Raw genomic sequence first — 23,147 nt, forward strand, 5'->3', positions numbered from 1 at the left:
GCAGGTCAAACAAAGCCCATCTCTTTCCTCAGACACTGCTCAGCCCACTGAGTTCCTTCAGCAGCTGGGATTGGGGCTTGATTTCTGTCTCGATTTCCTGCTGCTTTTCAAAGTCAAGGTGAAGACTGAGGAGCAAAATTAGGCCATTTGGCCCATCGAGCCTGCTCCATTATTCAATCATGGCTGATCCATTTTCTCCCCTCCTCAGCCCCACTCCCCAGCCTTCTCCCCATAACCTTTGATGCTGTGTCTAATCAAGAACCTATCAGCTCTGCCTTAAATACACCCAACCACCTGGCCTCAACAGCTTTCTGTGGTAATAAATTCCTCAAATTCACCACCCTCTGGCCAAAGAAATTTCTCCATTTCTCTGCTTTAAATGGATGCCCCTCTATCCTGAGGCTGTGCCGTCTTGTCCTAGACCCCCCCCCCCCCCCCCACCACCACCATGGGAAATATCCTTTCCATATCTACTTTGGCAAGGCCTTTCAACATTCGAAAGGTTTAGGTAAGATTCCCCCTCATCCTTCTAAATTTCAGCAATGGTAGACAAGGGAGATGCAGTAGATGTGGTGTACTTGGATTTTCAGAAGGCCTTTGATAAGGTGCTGTACATGAGGCTGCTTAGCAAGATAAGAGCCCATGGAATTATAGGGGAGTTAGTAGTATGTTGGAGCATTGGCTGATCAGCAAAAAACAGAGAGTGGGAAGAAAGGGATTCTATTCTGACTGGCTGCCGGTTACCAGTGGAGTTCCACAGGGGTCGGTGTTGGGACCGCTGCTTTTTAAAATGTATGTCATTGATTTGGAATATGGGATTAATGGATCTATGGCTAAATTTGCCGATGATATAAAATAGGTGCAGAAGCGGGTAGTGTTGAGGAAACAGAGAGCCTGCAGAGAGACTTAGATAGTTTAGGTGAATTGGCAAAGAAGTGGCAAATGAAGTACAATGTTGGAAAGTGTATGCTCTGCACTTTGGTGGAAGAAATAAACAGGCAGACTGTTATTTACATTGAGAGAGAATTCAAAATGCAGAGATGCAAAGTTAAAGTAACACCAGGTTTGAGACAAAACAAAAGAGATGGTTGTTGACTTCAAGAGGGAACGGAGCGACCACTCCCCGCTGAACATCGACGGCTCCTCGGTAGCGATCGTAAAGAGCACCAAATTTCTTGGTGTTCACCTGGCGGAGAATCTCACCTGGTCCCTCAACACCAGCTCCATAGCAAAGAAAGCCCAGCAGCGTCTCTACTTTCTGCGAAGGCTGAGGAAAGTCCATCTCCCACTCCCATCCTCACCACATTCTACAGGGGTTGTATTGAGAGCATCCTGAGCAGCTGCATCACTGCCTGGTTCGGAAATTGCACCATCTCGGATCGCAAGACCCTGCAGCGGATAGTGAGGTCAGCTGAGAAGATCATCGGGGTCTCTCTTCGCCATCACGGACATTTACACAACATGCTGCATCTGCAAAGGAAACAGCAGTATGAAGGACCCCATGCACCCCTCGTACAATCTCTTCTCCCTCCTGTCATCTGGGAAAAGGCACCAAAGCATTCGGGCTCTCACGATCAGACTATGTAACAGTTTCTTCCCACAAGCTATCAGACTCCTCAATACCCAGAGCCTGGACTGACACCTGTGCCGTATTGACCTTAATGTCGTATTATTATTTATTGTAATGCCTGCACTGTTTTGTGCACTATATGCAGTCCTGGGTAGGTCTGTAGTCTAGTGTAGCTTTCTCTGTGTTGTTTTTTTTTACATAGTTCAGTCTAGTTTTTGTACTGTGTCCTGAGAAACATTGGTCTCATTTTTACTATGTACTGTACCAGCAGTTATGGTCGAAATGACAATAAAAGTGACTTGACTTGATTTGGGAGTCCTTGTGCAAGATGCCCTAAAAGTTAACCTCCAGGTTGAGTCAGTTGTGTAGAAGGCAAATGCAATTTTGGCATTCATCTCTAGAGGTATGGAATGAGAGGCAGGGATGTGATGTTGAGGCTCTATAAGGCACTCGTGAGACCACACTTGGAGTATTGTGTGCAGTTTTGGGCTCCTTATTTTAGAAAAGGATATGCTGACATTGGAGAGAGTTCAGAGAAGATTCATGACAATGATTCCAGGAATGAAAGGGTTACTGAAAGAAGAACGTCTGGCAGCTCTTGGACTGTATTCCCTGGAGTTCAGGAGAATGAGGGGGGATCTCACAGAAACATTCCGAATGTTAAAAGGCCTGAACAGATTAGATATGGCAAAGTTATTTCCTATGGCAGGGTATTCTAGGACAAGAGTGTACGGCTTCAGGATTGAAGGACGTCCATTTAGAACAGAGAGACAGAGAAATTACTTTAGTCAGAGAGTGGTAAATCAGTTGAATTTGTTGCCACGAGTGGCTGTGGAGGCAAAGTCATTGGGTGCATTTAAGACAGAGATAGATAGGTTTTTGATTAGCCAGGGCACTGAGGGGTATGGGGAGTGGGCACTGGAGTGGGGATGACTGGAAGAGTTGGATCAGCCCATGATTGAATGGTGGAGCAGACTCGATAGGCTGAATGGTCTACTTCAGATCCTATATCTCATGGTCTTACAGACCCAGAGCTATCAAATGTTCCTCGTATGAGAACCCTTTCATTCCTGGAATCATCCTTGCCAACCTCCTCTGAACTCTCTCCAATGCCAGCATATAATTTCTTAGATGAGGAGCCCAAAACTGTTCAAAATAATCAAGGTGAGGCCTCACCAGAGCCTTATAAAGCCTCAGCAGCCCATCTTGTATGCTAGACCTCTTGAAATGAATACTAATATTGCATTTGCCTTCCTCGCCACCGATTCAACCTGCAAGTTAGGGTGTTCTGCACAAGGACTCCCAAGTCCCTTCGCATCTCAGATTTTTGGATTTTCACCCCATTTAGAAATAGTCCACACGTTTATTTCTACTACCAAAGTAGAGCATGCATTTTCCAACATTGTATTTCATTAGCCAATTTCTTTCCCATTCTCCTAAATCTGTCTAAGTCCTTCTGCACCCTCCCTGCCCCCCACCAATCTTCATATCATCTGCAAACTTGGCAACAGAAGTCATCATTGTAAATCACAGATATACATCATAAAAAGTAGTGGTCCCAACACCGACCCCTGAGGAACACTATTAGTCACTGGCAGTCTAACTGGTCTATAATTTCCTGCTGCTTCCTCCTTTCTTAAAGGGTGGAGTGACATTTGCAATTTTCCAGTCCTCTGACATCATGCCAGAGTCCAATGATTTTTGAAAGATCATTTCTAATGCCACCACAATCTCTAACGCTACCTCTTTCAGAACTCTAGGGTGCAGTTCATCTGGTCTGGGTGACTTATGTACCTTTAGGTCTTCCAGCTTTCTGAGCAACTTCTCCCTTGTAATAATAACTGTACTCACTTCTCTCCCCTCACACCCTTCAACACCTGACACGCTGCTAGCGTCTTTGACAATGAAGGCTGATGCAAAATGCTCACTTTGTTCACCTGCCATCTCCTTGGCCCCCATTATTATTTCTTCCCTGGTCAGCCACGGTTGTACTATTTTGCCATTTGCGGTTTTCTTTGTTTTTGGAATACATCCATCCTGCACCTTCCTCATTTTCCCCAGAAACTCACACCATTGCTGCTCTGCAGTCATCCCTGCTAGCAGCTCCTTCCAGTTTACTTTGGCCAATTCCTCTCTTATACCACTGTAATTTCCCTTACTCCATTGAAATACTGCTACATCAGACTATCAAGTTTCAAACAACACACACAAAAGTTTCAAGTTGAACTCAGTCATATTGTGATCACTGCCTCTTAAGGGTTCTGTTACCTTAAGCTCTCTAATCACCTCTGGTTTATCACATACAACCCAATCCAGTACAGGTGATCCCCTAGTAGGCTCAACAACAAACTGCTCTAAAAAGCCAGCTCGTAGGCATTCAACAAACTCGCTCTCTTAAGGTCCATTGCCAATCTGATTTTTCCAATCTGCATGTTGAAATACTCATATGGCTAAATAGTCCACCTGTGGCTGACAAGGGAAGTCAAAGCTGAAGTAGAAGTACAAGAGAGGGCATACAACAAAGCAAATATTAGCAGGAAGGTAGAAGATTGGGAAGTTTTTGAAAACCTACACAGAGCGACTAAAAGAATTATTAGGAGGGAAACGTGATTTCCCCAATCAACCTGCATGTTGAAATCTCCCATGACTATCATAATATTGCCCTTTTTATTTCCTGTTGTAATCTAGTCCCATCCCAGCCACTGTTGGGAGGCCTGTATACAACTGCCAGAAGGGTCCTTTTACCCTTGGAGTTTCTCAACTCAACCCCAAGGATTCAACATCTCCTGATCCTATGTCACATCTTTCTACAGCTTTAATGCCATTCTGTACCAGTAGAGCCACACCAACCCCTATGTCTACCTCCCAATCCCTCTGATACAGTGTGTAACCTTCGACATTCAGTTCCCAACTACAACCATCCTTCAGCCACAGTTCAGTGATGGCCACATCATACCTGACAATCTAATTTTGTAACTAGACCATTCACCTTATCCGTGCATTGAGATGTAGCACTTTGAATACTGTACTTGCTGCCGTTTTTGATTTTGCATCCCCGGTGCCTGATACTCACCCTGCTGGCTGCAATTCTGTCCTATCATTTCCTGCCCTTCCTGACTGCACCCTATCCGTCCTATTTGGAGTCCCTTCGCTCTGGTTCCCACCCTCCTGCCAAAGTAGTTTAAATCATCTGTAACAACTCTAACAAACCTGCCCGCGAGAATACTGGTTCCCCTCAGGTTCAGGTGCAACCCAACTTTCGTCCTCCCCCAGAAGAGATCCCAATGATCCAAGAACCTGAAACCCTGCCCTATGAACCGGCTTTTCAGCCACACATTTATCTGCCAAGTCACCCTATCTCTACCCTTACCAGTGCATAGCACAGACAGCAACCTGGAGGTCCTGCTTCTCAGCTTTCTGCCTAGCTTTCTCTTTTCAGGACCTTTTTGCTTTTCCTTCGTTTTTGCTATTCCTTGGTATCAATATGTGCCAAAATATCTGGCTGCTCTTCCCTCCCTTTCTAAAATGCTGTGGATGCAATCTGAAACGTCCCTGACCCTGGCACCTGGGAGGCAACATACCATCTGGGTGTCCCGGTCTGGTCCACAGAATCTCCTGTCTGTTCCCCTGACTATTGAGACCCCTATCACTACTGCTCCCCTCTTCTCCCTCTTTCCCTTCTGCACCACAGACCCATATTCAGTGCCAGTAACTCAGTACCACAGATTCAGTGCCAGTAATCCAGTCTCCATGACATTCCCCTACAAGGTCATCCTCACAACAGTATCCAAATTGGGATACTTATTATTGAGGGGAATGGCCACAGGGGCGCCCTGTGCCAACTGCCTATTCACATTTTCATTTCTCCTGACAGTCACCCAGCTACTTGCCTCCCCCAAATTAGGGGTGACTACTTCCCTGTAGCTCTGACCAATTACCTTCTCACTCTCCCGTACAAGCTGAAGGTCATCCAGCTGCTGCTCCAGATCCCTAACACGGTCTTCGAGGAGCTGTGACCGGATGAACTTCACTCAGATGTCATTCCCCAGGACTCCGACATCAGTGGCTATTTACTACACTAGATACAGCAAGAGGAAAAGAGGAAGTTCCCACAGCCAGTTCCTCTTTTAGTCCGAAGCCTCTTTTGAGCCATTAAACATAGATTATAAATAATTTTTACAGAAGGAACACAATTAGAACAAATAGAAGCAAATTCCATTGTAGTGCAAAGTGGTCACAGTGTTACTGTACTAAGGCAGTGATTAGGGCTGGCCTGGCTGGTTTAAGAGCTGAATGGTTCCTGGACCTGGTGAGGTGGGACCTCTGTCCGATGGAAGCTGTGAGAAGGTGGCACGACCTGGATGGTGGGAATCTTCGATGATGGACCTTGCCTCCTTGAGGCAGCGCCTCCTGCAGATACCCCCGGAGGTAGGGAGGGGTGTATCTGAGATGTATTGGGTTGAGTCCACTGCCCTCTGCAGCTCCCTGTGCTTTCAGATTGCTGTACCAGCCCACGATGCAACCAGTCAGGACACTTTCAACGGCACGTGTTATCCGCCCCTAGGTCTCGTACGATGTGGAAGGCTTCTGCGAACGGAACCGAGACGTCCTCTTCACCGACCTCATTGAGCTAATGCAGAGCAGTGAACTGTAAGTAGTGGCCAGTTAAACACCATCAGAGGTGCCCTTCCTTTGTCACACGTACATCACAACACACCCTGAAGTGTGTCATTCGCAACAACGACCAACACAGTCCGAGGATGTGCTGGGGGCAGCCCACAAATGTCGCCATGCTTCTGACACCAACGTAACGTGCCCACAGCCCACTAACCCTAACCCGTACGTCTTCGGAATGTGGGAGGGAACGAGAGCACCCGGAGGAAACCCACACGGTAACAGAGAGAACATACAAACTGCTTACAGACGGCAGCTGGAATTGAACCCTGATCTCTGACACTGTAAAGCATTATGCTAACCATTACGCTACCACGTTGGCCTAAGTAATTCCCGTGGTGGCCGTTCCTCTGGGAACTGTATCACCAGGTGGGCTCCCTGTCCTTGGGTTGGGCCAAGACGAGACCATCCCAGCAGGGGCAAAAACTTCAGATTCAAGATTGTTTCATGTCACTTCTGATGTAAAGGAGAACAAAATAACTGTTGCTTCAGATCTGATGCAGCAAAAAAAATACCATGATAAGATAAAGAATAAAATAATAAAAAGAACAAAATAGATACAAATACGTAAGCATGAAAAAGTCTACAGACGCTGAAATCCATAGCAACAGACACTATGTGCTAGAGGGACTCAGCAGGCCAGGCAGCATTTATAAGATGGTTTATATAAATGGATTGATTGTATGTCCATAAAGTGACGCCATTAACAGTCCATGAGCAGGTGGGTGGGATCCCTCGTGGTGATACTGGCTCTTTTCCAGCACTGTTCTGTATATTTGCCCTTGATGGCAGGTAGGCTGATCTGGTGATGCGTTGGGCAGTTTTGGCTCCTCCTTCCTGCCCACCGCAGTACAGTTGCAATGGGGAGAAAGTGCGCATGAGGGATTCTCAGCAGTACTGACCTGACCCAGGGTACCTGCACCATGACCTTTGCCCTCCTCTTCACAGACCGTTCATTCGGGACCTGTTCTCGGAAAACCTGCACGTGGACAAGAAGGGGCGTCCGACTACAGTCAGCAGTAAGATTAAGGTACTGGCTTCGGGGGCGGTGACCAGGGGAATAGGAAAAGGCGGACTGGGCTATAGAGCTGGAGGAAGGAATTTCTGCTTATGTTTAAGGGTCCGGGAAGGGGTATATTGGCCACTGGGGTCATATGCACAGGAATACTCAGCTTCTCTTGCATGTGCAATGCTCCGCTCCCCATCATACTCTCCTTCCTCCCAACCCTCCAACCCTCCTTCCTCCCTACCCCTTTCCTCTCCACAACCCTCCCCCTACGCTGCTCTCCCCATCTTCTTCCCCACACACCCTCTCTTCCTTTTTCCAGCCCCTACCACTCTTCCCCCTGCCTGGCTGCCCTTCTCACCCCCCACCACTCTCACCCCATCTGACACTCTCACCCCATCTGATACTCTCACCACCCCCCATCATTCTCACCCCCCCCCCCCCGCCTCTTCCCCCTCACCAACACTCTGGGGAGAAATATTGTGAATTTGCCAGTATTCTGCATTTTTTTAAAAACTCCTTTTGTGAAGAAAATGTGCTACTCTGAAACTGCCAGAACTACCCTACCATGTAGCTCTCTATTTTTCTAAGCTCCACATAACTAACTAAGAGTCTCTTAAAAGACCCTATTGAATCTGCCTCCACCACAGTCACCAACAGTGCATTCTATGCACTCACCACTGTGTGTGTGAAAAACTTACCCCCTTGTACCTACTTCCCAGCACCTTAAAACTGTGCCCCCGCATGTTAACCAATTCAGCCCTGGGAAAATGACTACCCACACAATCACTGCCTCTCACCATCTTATGTTATGCTGGGAATGTAGTGTATATTCTTAGTTTTACTGTAGCATGGCATGGTAGCATCATGATGTACGGACAGACAGACCGACATACTTTATTGATCCCGAGGGAAACTGGGTTTCGTTACAGTCGCACCAACCAAGAATAGCGTAGAAATATAGCAATATAAAACCATAAATAATTAAATAATAATAAGTTAATCACACCATTGTATGTAAAAAAATAACTGAATAGTGCTATCATGTTTGCTGTTGTGTGCTGGGGCAGCAGGCTGAGTGAGTGAGTGTGTACTGGGTGATAATAATCATCAAAAAAGAGCAGAAATGGCTGGTTACATCGGAAAGATTGATGTGTTTGATTACACAAAAGATAACTGGATATTGTTTACTAAGCAAATTGAGCAGTATATTAAAGTAAATGAAATAGCCAGTGAGAAACAGTACCATTTTTGCTGACTGCAATAAATGGAAGAGCATACAGTTGCTTAGGAGTTTAACTGCTCCAACTAACCCAGCCGAAATGAGCTTTGCTGATAACTTGAAAGCAGTGCAGGAGCATTTGGAACTGAAACCATTGATGATTGCAGAACACTTGAGGTTTCGTAAGTGCACTCAAAAGAAAGGAATATCCAATTAAGCGTATATGGCTGAATTGAAGAGGTTGCCTGGACATTGTCAGTTTGGCTTAATGATGCACTGAGAGATTGTTTAGTTTATGGAATCTTACAAGAAAGCATTCAGAAACAGCTCCTAACTGAAGCACAACTCACATTTAAGAGAGCAGTTGAAACTGCTGTTTCAATGGAAACAGCAGACGGACGTAATTGAATTGCAATCGGGAATAAAAGTGAACTGAACAAAATTGCAGTGTCTAGACAGAGACCTGCATTGCCAGACAAATTGTATTACCATTGTGGCAGGAACTCACATACACAGACCAATACAGGTTTAATTGAATTTACTTTATTTCTTACATCCTTCACAAACTTGAGCAGTAAAAATCTTTACGTTACATCTCCATCTAAATGAGCAATGTTCAATGATAGTAATTTATAATAAATAGAACACTCAATGTAACATAGAAATACATTCAGATCAGCGTGAGTTAATCGGTCTGATGGCCTGGTGGAAGAAGCTGTCCTGGAGCCTGTTGGTCCTGGCTTTTATGCTACGATACCGTTTCCCAGACGTGGAATAGATTGTGGATCCTTTGGGCCCTTTTTACACACCTGTCTTTGTAAATGTCCTGAATCATGGGAAGTTCACATCTACAGATGTGCGGGGCTGTCCGCACCACTCTCTGCAGAATCCTGTGATTAAGGGAGGTATAGTTCCCGTACCAGGCAGTGATGAAGGTTGATCTCAATTGTGCCGCTGTAGAAAGTTCTTAGGATTTGGGAGCCCATATCAAACTTCCTCAACCATCTGAAAGAGGCACTGTTGTACCTTTTTCACCACACAGCTGGTGTGTACAGACCAGGTGAGGTCTTTGGTGATGTGGATGCTGAGGAACTTAAAGCTGTTCACCCTCTCAGTCCCAGATCCATTGACGTCAGTAGGGGTTAGCCCATCTCCACTCCTCCTGTAGTCCACAACCAGCTCCTTTGTTTTTGTGACATTGAGGGAGAGATTGTTTCCTTGACACCACCATGTCAGAGAGATGAAATTGCAGAAAATGCAACAAAGGAGGACACATACAAAGAGCATGTTAGGCAGACAAAATTATTGGACTGCACAGGAAAGAGAAGAAGATATAAATTCAAGTTGCAGTTTCAAAAAGACCACTAATGTTCCTGCTGTTGATGAAAGCTCTGATAATGATGAGTGACAGCACTGGGTAGCCTTGAGATTTCCAGTGTGAAAGCTAACAATAGACAAGCAATATGCCTTACACCAGAGTGAATGGCAAGTTAATTAAAATGGAATTGGACACTGGTTCGGATGTTTCAGTCACCCTCGCAACATGAGTTTGAACGACTTTTCAAAGATACCAAACTGAAGCCTGCAGATATCCAACAAAGAACTTATACTGGAGAAAAGACAACTCCTGTGGGAGTGACGTTCCTAATAGTGAAACACAAGAACCAACAAGCCACATTGGGCTAGTGTGTGGTAAAAACAGGAGGGCCAACATTGTGGAGTTGTGAGTGGCTGAGACAGCTACACTTGATTGAAGATCCATCCATCATTTCCATGCTACATCCCCTGCAGCAGAGTCAAATTAAGAAAGGCATTGGATGAGGACGCAGCAGTGTTCAAAGATGTTATTGAAAAACTCAAACATATCAAAAATAAAATAATGTTAAATGAAACTGCCACACCCAAATTTTCCAAAGCCCGTCCAGTTCCTTATACCATCCTCAATAAAGTTAGCCAGAAGCTAGATCGCATGGAGGCTGAAGGAATTCTTTCCAAGGTTGAGTAAACAAGATGGAGCAGTGGAAACCTGATAGGGTGAATACTAACCAATCAGGAAGGATGGACAACAGGGGTATAAATACTCATGCATACTGATGCTCATGCATCGCCCCGGATGAAGATGGCAGTTGGTCATTGAAACGTCAGTTAAAATCGATACCTGTACCCAGCTGGAAGCCCGAGAAGAGTTTATTTGTCATATACGCCAGGAAGGTACTAGATCCTTTTGCTTTAATACAGATTGGGCAGATCTCACTAATTTTTACTCTATTATCTGCCCTCTCTTTGGCTTTTATGCTGGCTTTGACTTCTCTTGTTAGCCACAGTTGTGTCATCTTGCCTTCAGAATAATTCTGCCTCTTTGGGATGTATATATCCTGTGCCTTCCGAATTGCTCCCAGAAATCCAGCCATTGCTGCTCTGCCATTATCCCTGCCAATGTTTTTTCTAACTCCTCTTTGATGCCTCTGTAATTCCCTTTACTCCACTGTAATTCTGATACATCTGGCTTTAGCTTCTCATTCTCCAATTTCAGGGTGAATTCAATCACGTTATGATCACTTGACACTAAGGGTTCCTTTACCTTAAGCTTCCTAATCAATTCTGGTTCATTGCACAACACCCAGTCCAGAGAAGTTGATCTCCTAGTGGGCTCAACCACGAGCTGCTCTGAAAAGCCAACTCCTCCTGGAGTCCTGCACCAACCCGACTTTCCCAATCTACCTGCATATTGAAATCCTCCATGACTATTGTAACATTGTCCTTTTGGCTTGCATTTTCTTCCTCCCATTGTAATCTGCAGGCCACAATCCTTACTAATGTTTGTGGGTCAGTATGCAACTCCCATCAGGGGCTTTTTACCCTTGTAGATCCTTAGCTCTCTCCACGACGATTCAACACCTTCTGACCCTACGTCACCTTTTTCTAATGATTTGATTTCATTTTTTTCCAGCAGAGCAAAGCCGTCTCTTTCTGCCTGTCCTTTCATTACAATGTGTATCCTTGGACATTAAGCTCCCGGCTGGAATCTTCTTTCAGCCATGATTCAGTGATGGGTCCAACCTCACACCTGCCAATCTGCAACTGTGCCGCAAGTTCATCTACCTTATTCCATCGACTGTGCACATTCAAATGTAACACCTTCAGTCCTGTTTCACCCTTTTCAATTTTGTCCTCCTTTTATGGTGACTGCACTTTTGCCCCTCCTTGCTAGCAGTCTCACTCTACATTGCCTCTGTTTATAAACTAACTACCTCAGCTTCAGCACTCTCACTTCAGTTCCCATCCCCCTGCCAAATTAGTTTAAACCCACCTGAACAACTCTAGCCAATATTGGACCCCCTCGTGTTCAAGTGTACAGGTCGTATCTTCCCCAGAAGAGATCCCGGTGATCCATAAATCAGAACCCCTGTCCGCTGCACCATTTCCTCAGCCACACATTCACCTGCCAAACCCAACAAGATGGCGCCTGAGTACGACGCTCCTTTGGTCGACATCTTCTGGATGGATTATGAAACCATCTTGTTCACTTTGTTTATGTCTTTTACGTTTGTTTCTCATCTTGAATGTGACTCTGGGACTGTTGGAGTCTGTGCTTTGCGGTTTGGCAATTGTTTGGGTGCTTCAGTGCTCTGCAGTCTCCGAGAAGCAGAGGCAACGTGTGCGAACCTGGTGACGGGCAGGCTGCAGGTTGGCATGCAAGCTGATGTTCAGGTCCATTTCACCAATCAAAGCTCCCATTATTTAATGATTAAAGCAACGAATGAGATTGAAGCGTGTGATGGCTGCTTGACTTTCGATCGGTTGCGCCATACTGGAGGAAGGAGAGTCTGTTGCTGTGCCCAAGAGTGTCGTTCAGGTTTTTCTGTGTTGTGGATGTGGACTTTGGACCAGAGACTCTTCTTTCAGTCCTACAGTGTTTATATTCTGTGGTTTTTTTTGCCAAACCTTCTCGGGGGTTTTTTTTGGGGGGTGGGGGTGGATGTGCCTGATCCATTTTAGTTTGTCCTTTTTGTGCGGGAAGAGGTATCTGAGGGTCGAAGTACCTAATCTTGGTTTGTGTGTGGGAGAAGGGATTTGGGGGTTGACGTGCCTGTTCATTTTTGTTCTTTTTTTTTGCAAGGAGGGGGTATTTGGTGATCTTGCTGCCTTCCTTTTCTTTGTTGGTTTCATGGCTACGCAGAGAATCGAAGATTTTCAGAGTTGTACGCTTTGATAATAAGTGAAACTTCGAACTAAATAATCCTGTTCTTGCCCACACTGGTGCGTGGTACTGGCAGCAATCCAGTGATTACTACCCTGGAGGTCCTGTTTCTCAGATTTCTATCAAGCTTCCTAAAACCTCTCTTCAAGACCTCCTCACCTTGTCTACCTATGTCATTATGTACCAAGACTCCTGGCTGCTCACCCTCGCCCTTGAGAATACCATGGACACTTTCCAAGACATCGCTGGTCTTGGCACCAGGAAGCAAAATACTATCCGGGTGTCTCTATTGCACCCACAGAACCCCAATCTGTTCCTCTGACTAAGGAATCTCCTATCCTGATTAAAAGTTAGCACCCTTTACACACCCCTGATGTGGATTGTCCAACTCAGAGAAAACCAGCTCAAAGCTCTGCTTTTAAAATCTTGAATGTTGACCTGACTGAAAGGTGACTCTTTTTACGCACTGCCTCTTGCTGATTGGTTGCTCAACTGAGAGAAACTGCCATGAAACTTTGCCTTTCAAATCTCGACTGGCATCCTAATTAAAAGGTAGCTCTTTTTATGCACCCCTGACGTACATTGTCCAACTCAGACCCAATACAATGTAAGTATATCATTTGACTAAGCATTCTTGTTTGTTTAAATAATTGATTATGAGTTGTATGCTAAAAAATAAGTGAATTGCATACATCATGTTGTTTCCACATCACACTGTATGTAAAGCTAAGGGCGGGACGACAGCGTAGTGATCCGCATCATCGCCAGTGACCCGAGTTCAATTCCTGCCGCTGTTTGTAAAGAGTTTACCTTTTCCCCGGCCGCTTGGGTTTCCTCAGAGTGCTCCAGTTTCCTCCCACAGTCCAAAGATGTACCGGTTAATAGGTCATTGTAAATTGTCCTGTTATTTATGCCCACAGCTCAAAGGGCTGGAAAGGACTACGCTGTGCTGTATCTCACGGCGTAAATAAGTAATATATACAAGTTAGTCCTGCCTCCTGTTAATGCTTTTAATTGGTTTTATGTCTTGGAAACACAAACCTGTGTTTGTGCGTTTTTTTCTCAGAAACAAGCCAATGACCTGGTGACCACGCTGATGAAATGCACCCCTCACTACATCCGCTGCATCAAACCCAACGAAACCAAGAGAGCCAAGGACTGGGAGGAGACCAGGTCAGTCAGAGCCACCCCGATGGGAGGAGGGGAGGGGGTCAACTTCCCCACCTCAGGACGTCCCAACACACCTTACATCTTCTGTTCTTTTACTTTACTTTATTGTCACCAAACAATTGATACTAAAGCATACAATCATCACAGTGATACTTGTTTTTGCACTTGGTGTGAGTGCCTACAAAGGAAGTGTGGCTATCGATTCTCAAGCCCCACCCATCACCTCTCACCTACATCGCTCCCCCACTCCTCCCTCCATCTGCCTATCGCCCTTCATCACCTGGATCCATCCAGTGCTTTCCAACTCTTTCCCCCACTCTTCTGGTTATCAGCTCTCTCCTCTTTACTCTCTCAGTCCAGGTAAAGCGTCTCATTCCAAAACCACTCACTATTCCCTCCAGGGATGCTGCATGTCCTGCTGAGTCTCTCTGATGTCTTGAATGTAGCTCTCCCTATTTAGAACATAGAACAATACAGGCCCTTCGGCCTATGCTGTTGTGCCAAGATCAACCTAACCCTTCCCTCCTACAAAGCCCTCCATTTTTCTATCAACCATGTGCCCTCTTAAATGTCCCTAACGTATCTGTCTCCACCACCACCCCTGGCAGCACCTTTCTGATCCTCCCAGCCTGCTCAACCTATCCTCATTAGACAGATGCTGCTCGACCTGCTGTTCCTCCGGTAGATTGTGCATTGCTCCAGATTCTTGCAGCATAGAAAGAGGCCCTTTGGCCCAACTCAGTCATGCTGACTGACACCCATTGAACAATATTCACCTGCCCACAGCCCTCTCAATCCCTCTGATGTACATGTGTAGCATCCGTGCCTGCAATTTACCCCCATTTGCCTAGGGTGAACTGCCGTCGCCCCGCCAATAGTGCGATACTTCAGTGTAAATACGGTGTAATGCCCCCCAGTACACGCTCGCAACACAAATATCAGACAATATTCCAAAGGCGAGTAAATCATTGTAACTTTATCTCTTAGTGATGGGTTAGTGAAACAGATAACCTTAAGGCTTAAGGTGCCAAATCAGTAAGTTTATCAGTTTGTGCACACAAATATTTTAATACGTTGGAGCTCGTGCCTCCAGTTCCATCCACAACGAGCCTTCTGAGCCTTCGGCCCCCGTCCCAACCGCTGACATCCAGTATCCACCGTCCTGGATCCGCTGTCCACCCCTCACACGTCCGTCCTCCTCGCTCGCCTCCTGAAAAAGACCGCAAACTCCCGCTCAGCTCACACATACAAGATAGCATAACAATTCCCCATTGGTTAGTTACCCCCCCTATCTACAGTTATAACCCAAACATTCCAGATACAGACACCCATTACAGCATTAAGTAACATTACAGAGAAGTCATTTTGTTAGTCTGAACAGTTAACACCACAGTTACTGGTACTGAGAGCCCTACATGTGTTTATCTAAATGGCTTTTAAATGTTGTTAATATGCTGCCTCAACCACTGTTTCTGGCAGCTCATTCCAAATACACACCATCTTTTCTGTAAAGCTACCCCTGATGCTCTATGATCTCCAGCACCTGCCATCTCTCACGTCTCCTCGCAACTCTGACGCATTCAGAGATACAGGAAAATCTGCAGATGCTTGAAATCCAGAGTAACAAACAACAACAAAAAAGACGTATTGGAGGAATTTTACAAATTTTACAAGAGAAAGAGAATTTGTAAAATTACTCCAATACGTCTTTTTTTGAGCAGATTATGGTTGAGTCCACTAGGGAGAAAAGCAATTCTGGATTGGGTGTTATTTTGGCAGGGGTTGGGGACTGGAGTGATGGTGCTGAAGATGAAGTAGTTGGTTTACAAACAAAGGCTTGTGCAGGATTCCCTAAAGGTTAATTTGCAGGTTCAGTCTGTGGAGAGGAAGAGAAGTGCAATGTTAGCATTCATTTCAAGAGGACTAGAATACAAAAGTCAGAATTTAATGTTGAGGCTTTATAAAGAATGGGCGAGGGGTTTTGGGCCCCTTATCTTAGAAAGGATGTGCTGAAACTGGAGAGGGTTCAAAGGAGGTTCTCAACAATGATTCCAGGTTTGAAAGGCTTGTCACATGAAGAGCGTTTGATGGCTCTGGGCCTGTATTGACTAGAATTCAGAAGAATGAGGGGTGACTTCAGTGAATGGTGAAAGGCCTTGATAGAGTGGATCTGGAGAGGATGTTTCCTGTGGTGGGGAAAGGAGGGGTGTCCTTTTAGAACAGAGAAAAGGAGGAATTTCTGCAGCCAGAGAGTGGTGAATCTGTGGAATTTGTCGCCACAGGCAACTGTGAAGGCTGAATCTTTATGTATACTTAAGGCAGAGGTTGGTAGATTATTGATTGGTCAGGGCATGAAGGGATACAGGGAGATGACAGGAGATTGGGGCTGAGAGGAAGAAGGGATCAGCCAGGATGAAATTGTAGAGCAGACTCAATGAGCCAAATGGCCTATTCTGCTCCTATGGACTAAGTCACTTTAGGTGAAGTACACCCCAGGGTTCTGAAAGAGGTAACTGAAGAGACGGTGGAAGTATTGGGAATGATCTTACAAGAATCACTAGCTCCTGGAATGGTTCTGGACTGGAAAATTGCAAAAGTCACTCCACGCTTCAAGAAGGAAAGGAGGCAGAAGAAAGGAAGTTGTAAACCAGTTAATCTGACCTCAGTGGCTGGGATGATGTTGAAGTCCATTGTTAAGGATGAGGTTTTCGGGTACTTGGAGGCACATGATAAAATAATGTTTTGTTTTCTTAAGGGGAAATTTTGCCTGAAAATCCTGTTGGAATTCATTGAGGTAACTAATAGTAGGATAGACAAAGGAGCATCAATGGATGTTGTTTATTTGGATTTTCAAACTGCCTTTGACAAGTGCTGGGCATGAGGCCGCTTAACGAGATAAAGAGCCCATGATATTCCAGGAAAGATACTAGCACAGATAGAACATTGGCTAACTGGGCAGAGGGCAAAGGGTCGCGTTTAAAGAGGCCTCTTCTGATTAGCTGCCAGTGGCAAGTGGTGTTCCACAGGGTTTAGTATTGGGACAATTCCTTTTTATGTTGTATGTCCAGGATTTGGATGATGGAATTGATGACTGAGGCCAAGTTTGCAGATGATAAAAAGATAGATGAGGGACAGGTTGTGTTGAGGAAGCAGGGAGTCTGCAGAAAGACTTGGACAGATTGGGAGAATGGGCAAAAGAAGTGGTGATGGAGTATGTGTAGGGAGGTGCATGGTCATGCACTTTGGTAGAAGGATACAGGCATGGCCTGTTTTCTAAATGGGCAGAAAAAATAAAAACTCAGAGGTGCACGGGGACATGGGAGGATTTCCTAAAGGTTAACTTGCTGGTTGAGTCAGTGATGAGGAAGGTAAATGCAATGTTAGCATTCATTTCAAGAGGACTAGACTATAGAAACAAAGATGTGATGCTGAGGCTTTATAAAGCATTGGTCAGGCCTCACTGCAGTATTGTGAGCAGTTCTGGGCCCCTCCTCTAAGAAAAGATGTGCTGGCATTGGAGACGGTCCAGCGGAGGTTGACGAGAATGATTCCAGGAATGAAAGTGTTATATGAGATATGTTTGACGGTTCTGGGCGTGTACTCACTGGAGTTTAGAAGAATGGGAAGGGGGGATCTCATTGAAACCTGTCAAATATTGAAAGGCCTAGACAGAGTGGATATGGAGAGGATTTTTCTGACAGTTGGGAAGTCTAGGATCAGAGGGCACAGCCTCTGAACAGAGGATTGTCCATTTAGAACAGAGATGAGGAGGAATTTCTTTAGCCAGAGGGTGGTGAATCTGTGGGGTTCATTGCTACAGATGGCTGTGGAGACCGTCATCTGGCCACATTTAAGGCAGAGGATGCTATGTTCTTGATTAGGTTACGGGAAAAAGACGGGATTGGGGTTGTGAAGGATAAAAAATCAGCCATGATGGCATGGTGGAACAGATTCAATGGGCTGAATGGCCTAATTCTGGTCCTTTGGCTATGGTCTAAACGTTTGACCTTTCAGGTAGAGCTCTTTCATCAAGACTGGAACAAGTGGCCTTTTAGCTTCTTCCCCCACACATCTTGGTGTCAACATTAGCATGTCACACTGTTGACCAGAACAAGACAAGGACAACATTAGCATGTCACACTGTTGACCAGAACAAGACAAGGACATCGAAACAAGCTCCTTTCCCACTCACTCACTCAGTCACACACACAGACAGGTCTCCAATCCCAGGACAGGCCACCTCTGGTCCTTGGCTCCCCACTCTCACTCATGGGCGTGGGGCTTCCATGGCTCAGACCATCAGACGTTGGGCCCCCGAGGTCTGTACATCACCAGGCTGCTCCAGGGACCTGCGGGTGTTTGCTGCTGATGTCTAGAATGGTGAAGGTCTCTTCTGTTCCTCTTGCCCAAGGGTGAAGCATCAGGTTGAGTACCTGGGACTGAGTGAAAACATCCGCGTGCGACGGGCTGGCTACGCCTACCGAAGGCTCTTCCACAAGTTCCTCCAGAGGTAACGTTGCCCCTCGCACTCTGTGTCCCGGCGTAGTGGGGTGGGTTATGGGGTCGGCTTCCCCTTCCTGCCTCGGACTCGGTAACTGCTCGCCTGCTCCCACTGCAGGTACGCCATCCTGACCAAGGAGACGTGGCCGAGCTGGAGGGGCGACGAGAGGCAGGGGGTGACACACCTGCTGCGGTCGGTCAATATGGATCAGGACCAGTTCCAGCTTGGGAAACACAAGGTGTTCATCAAGGCACCGGAGTCGGTGAGTTCCCCGAGAGTGCATCACTGTCCTCCCTCGACCCCACACCACCACCGTTCCCCTTTGCACTCTGATAGTGTTCGATTGGCTAACATACCACCATGAGTTCCCAGAGAGTTCCCTGCCAGGAAAATTGAGCGATTGCCCTCCTGTTAAAAGATTAAAAAGTTTAGCTTTATCTGTCAAGTGTACATCAAAACATCAGAACGCAACGTTAAATGAGCTGTTCTGCATCAACAAGCAACACAGTCCGAGGATTGTGCTGCAGGCAGCCTGTCGCCACACTTCTGGCGCCAACGTAGCATGTCCACAACTTACTAACCCTAACCGCATGTCATCAGAATGAGAGAGGAAACCCATGCGGTCACAATAATGCACAAACGTACAGACGATGGCTAGAACTAAACCCGGCTCACTGGCACGGTAAAGCGTTACGCTATCTGCTACGTTACTGTGATGTCGTAGCATGAGTTCCCGGAGGGTTCATCGCTGACACTCACTCCCTCCACCCTTCCCACTCTCAGCTTCTCAGGAAAACTGGCTAATCATCTTCTTGTTACCGTCCCCCTCCGCTGAAATTCCTCGCACCTTTCACGTGTGTACTGGGATCTCAATTTGTCTGACTGTCCTGACTCTCTCCCCACACCCCCAAGCCACCAAAAGAACGAAGGCTGAAGATTTTTAACACGAAATTCTGTAGATGCGGAAAGTCCTGAGCAATACTCAGGAAATGCTGGAGGAATTTGAAGGTGATGGGGGAAGGGGTTTTCAGAGGCACGGTTTTTCCCTCCAATCACGTTAAAACTATGCCCTCTCATATTAGCCACGCAGAACAAGGTAAAACAAGAGCAGAATAAAGTGTAACAGCTACAGAGAGAGTGCAGTGCAGGTAGACAGCAAGGTGCAAGATCATAACGAGGTAGACTGTGAGGCCCGGAGTCCATCTTATCATACAAGAGTCTGGGGTCTAAATTGTCCTTAAGCCTATGGTATAAGCTTTCAGGCTTTTGTATCTCCTGCCCACTGGGAGAGGAGAGAGAGTGTGGGGTAGGTGGGGGCTTTAGCAGATGTTCGTGGTCTGGGAGGCAAATGAAGACTCCAGAGTGGAATACAGACAGACAGACAGACTTTATTGATCCCGAGGGAAATTGGGTTTCATTACAGCCGCACCAAGAATAGTGTAGAAATATAGCAATATAAAACCATAAATAATTAAATAATAATAAGTTAATTATGCCAAGTGGAAATGTCCAGGACCAGCCTATTGGCTCAGGGTGTCTGACACTCCAAGGGAGGAGTTGTAAAGTTTGATGGCCACAGGCAGGAATGACTTCCTGTGACGCTCAGTGTTGCAACTCGGTGGAATGAGTCTCTGGCTGAATGTACTCCTGTGCCTAACCAGTACATTATGGAATGGATGGGAGACATTGTCCAAGATGGCATGCAACTTGGACAGCATCCTCTTTTCAGACACCACTGTCAGAGAGTCCAGTTCCACACCCACAACATCACTGGCCTTATGAATGAGTTTGTTGATTCTGTTGGTGTCTGCTACCCTCAGCCTGCTGCCCCAGCACACAACAGCAAACATGATAGCACTGGCCAACACAGACTCGTAGAACATCCTCAGCATCGTCCAGCAGATATTAAAGGACCTCAGTCTCCTCAGGAAGTAGAGACAGCTCTGACCCTTCTTGTAGACAGCCTCAGTGTTCTTTGACCAGTCCAGTTTATTGTCAATTGGTATCCCCAGGTAATTGTAATCCTCCACCATGTCCACACTGACCCCTTGGATGGAAACAGGGATCACATTATGCTTGCCTGCAGAAGATTCAAGATGGCTTAATATCATTTCCAGTAGACAGTGTAGAGGAGAACAAAATAATTGTTTCTCTAGATATGATACAGCACAAATAATAACATAAAGAACACAATAATTTTTTTTAAAAACACAATAAATATAACACACTCAAAATGCTGGAGGAACTCAGCAGGACAGGCAGCATCTATGGAAATGAATAAACAGTTGACGTTCTTTGGTACTGGAAAAGAAGGGGGAAGATGCCAGAATAAAAAGATGGATGAGGGGTGGAATGATAGCTGGAAAGTGATAGATGACGGTAGGTGGGTTGGAAAGATAAAGAGCTAGAGAAGGAGGAGTGAAGTGAGGCGTGAGAAGAGGTAAGAGGCCAGGGTGAGGTGTAGAAGGGGGGGATTTTGTTTTTAACCAGAAGGAGAGATCAATATTCATGTCATCAGGTTGGAGTCTACCCAGATGGAATATAAGGTGTTGCTTCTTATATTCTTATACAAGAGGACGCCATCTTTTGACATATGGGAATGGGAATTATAATGTTAGGCCTCTGGGATGTTCTGCTTTAGGCAGGTGGAGCAAAAGCGCTGAATGAAGTGGTTCGCCAATTTACAACGGGTCTTAGCAGTGTGGGGGAGGCCACGTCGGGAGGACCAGGCGCGGTAGCTGACCCCAGCCTCCCCTGGAAGGACTGGGGCCCTGAACAGAGGAGAGGGACGAGGTTGTCGGGCATGTGAGGCACTTCAGCCGCTTCCAGGGATAAGTGCCAGAACACAAATTAGTGAGAAGGGACGAATGGACAAGCAGATCCCTGTGGAAAGCGGGGGTGGGAGGGTTGGTAAAGGTGGTGGGATCCCTTTGGAGATGGCGGAAGTTACAGGGAATGATGCGGAGGCTCACGGGGTGGTAGATGAGGGTAAGAGGAACTCTATCGGGGAGGAAGTGGGAAGGTGGGGTGAGCACGGATGTTTGGAAAGTGGAGGAGATGTGAGTGAGCATCAATGGTGCAGGAAGAGAAACCCCGCTCTTTAAAGAAGGAGGACATCTCTGATGCCCTGGAACGAAAAGCCACCCTGAGGACAGATGGAATGGAGACGAAGGAACTGAGAAAAGGAATTGCATTTTTACCAGAGACACGGTGGGAAGAGTTATGGTCAAGATCACCATGGGAATCAGTAGGTTTATAAAAGATGTCAGTCAATAGTTTGTCTCCAGAGATGGAGTCAAAGAGATTGAGCTCCAGAGATCGTACGCCCATAAGGTGATGCTAGACACTGAAGAAGCCGTACTTGAAACGTTGAGTATGTGTCTTCAGGCTCCTGTGCCTTCTCCCTGATGGCCTGGGTGACGGGTCCTCAGTGATGGACGCCTCCTTTCTGAGGCATTTTCTTTTGGAGACGTGCTCGATACTGGGCAGACTGGTGCCCATGATGGAGCCAAATGAGTTTACAATTCCTGCAGCTTCTAGTGTCCCACCCTTCGTGTGTAGGACTGGTGGCCAGGGGCAGGGGCCTTCTGTCTTGCTTTAATCAGCAATCTTTAATAAGATACGACAGCACTCTTCTTTCATAACCAGGCCACAGGCACAGTGACGGGAATTCAAATCCTGGCAAGGGATTTAAATTCAATTAACTAAATAAATCTGGATTTAAGAGTTCAGTAGAACTGGACGTGAAACTTGACGTCATCAGTAAAAATAGACCTTAACTTGCCTGATTAAACAGAGCAGAGCAGCAGAGTAACAGGCTCTTTGGTCCACAGTGTCGCCTATACAACAACAACGAAGTAATAGATTAAATGTCTTAATTAGGTCATGTTAGCAGTGGTGCAGACAGGGCAACTCACAGAGTGGTAGCTACGAACCCAGTCCGACAAGACAAAACGCATGCATACTCAGAAGCCCGCACGTTGAAGGGAATGCCTCCCGCGTATAGGAGACCCAGTCGATTCACCGTGCCGTTAATCAGTGGCATATGCATTTGCCGATTCTCGCAAATGATCCAATGCAATTCTGTTTCTGTCAATTTAAAGAATTCCCTTCGGCCTGGACTTGGCCCATGTACCCCACTGTTTATGTGCCCGTCTAAATGCCTCTTAAATACCACTGTCACTACTGCCTTCCCTGGCTGCACATTCCAGGCACCAATGCCCTCTGTGTGTAAAAAAACATGAATCTCCTTTTAACTTTTCCCCACTCACCTTAAACCCATGCAGGATGTGACTGCATGCTTCAGTTGGACAAGATGCCACCTCGAAGGACTCTCACCACCCAGGACATTCCCTCTTCTCATGAGGGAGGAGGGACAGGAGCCTGAAGACCCACACTCAGTGTTTTAGGAACAGCTTCTACCCCTCTGCCATCAGATTACTGAATGGACTAGGGACCCATGAACACCTTCTCCCGATTCCTCTTTCGCACTATTTATTTATTGCTGCAAGTTTCATGATAGAGTAACACACAAAAAATGCTGGAGGAACTCAGCAGGTCCAGCAGCTTCTATGGAGAGGGTCTCAGCCTGAAACATCGACTTTTTGTTCCTCTCCATAGACTGCCCTGCTGAGTTCCTCCTGCATTGTGTGTGTGTGTGTGTGTGTGTGTGTGTGTGAGAGAGTGTGTGTGTGTGTGTGTGTGTGTGTGTGAGAGAGTGTGTGTGTGTGTGTGTGTGTGAGTGAGTGTGTGACTGAGTGTGTGACTGTGTGTGTGTGTGTGTGTGAGTGAGTGAGTGTGTGT

At 46.2% G+C, this 23,147-nt stretch overlaps 1 protein-coding gene across 2 annotated transcripts in view; it reads left to right on the forward strand.

The window, feature by feature from the left end:
• The window catches only part of myo1eb (myosin IEb), a 100,276-nt gene that overhangs the window by 53,127 nt on the left and 24,002 nt on the right, over window positions 1–23,147 (forward strand). For both annotated transcript variants that reach the window (XM_059980219.1, XM_059980220.1), the window contains 5 exons: window positions 6,135–6,220; window positions 7,193–7,274; window positions 13,740–13,846; window positions 18,255–18,353; window positions 18,462–18,606. In XM_059980219.1, the coding sequence (XP_059836202.1) occupies window positions 6,135–6,220; window positions 7,193–7,274; window positions 13,740–13,846; window positions 18,255–18,353; window positions 18,462–18,606 (519 nt within the window). The remainder of the gene's footprint in view (window positions 1–6,134; window positions 6,221–7,192; window positions 7,275–13,739; window positions 13,847–18,254; window positions 18,354–18,461; window positions 18,607–23,147) is intronic.

The sequence above is a fragment of the Hypanus sabinus genome, chromosome 9, assembly GCF_030144855.1.
Source record: "Hypanus sabinus isolate sHypSab1 chromosome 9, sHypSab1.hap1, whole genome shotgun sequence".
In the NCBI taxonomy this organism is placed as follows: domain Eukaryota; kingdom Metazoa; phylum Chordata; class Chondrichthyes; order Myliobatiformes; family Dasyatidae; genus Hypanus; species Hypanus sabinus.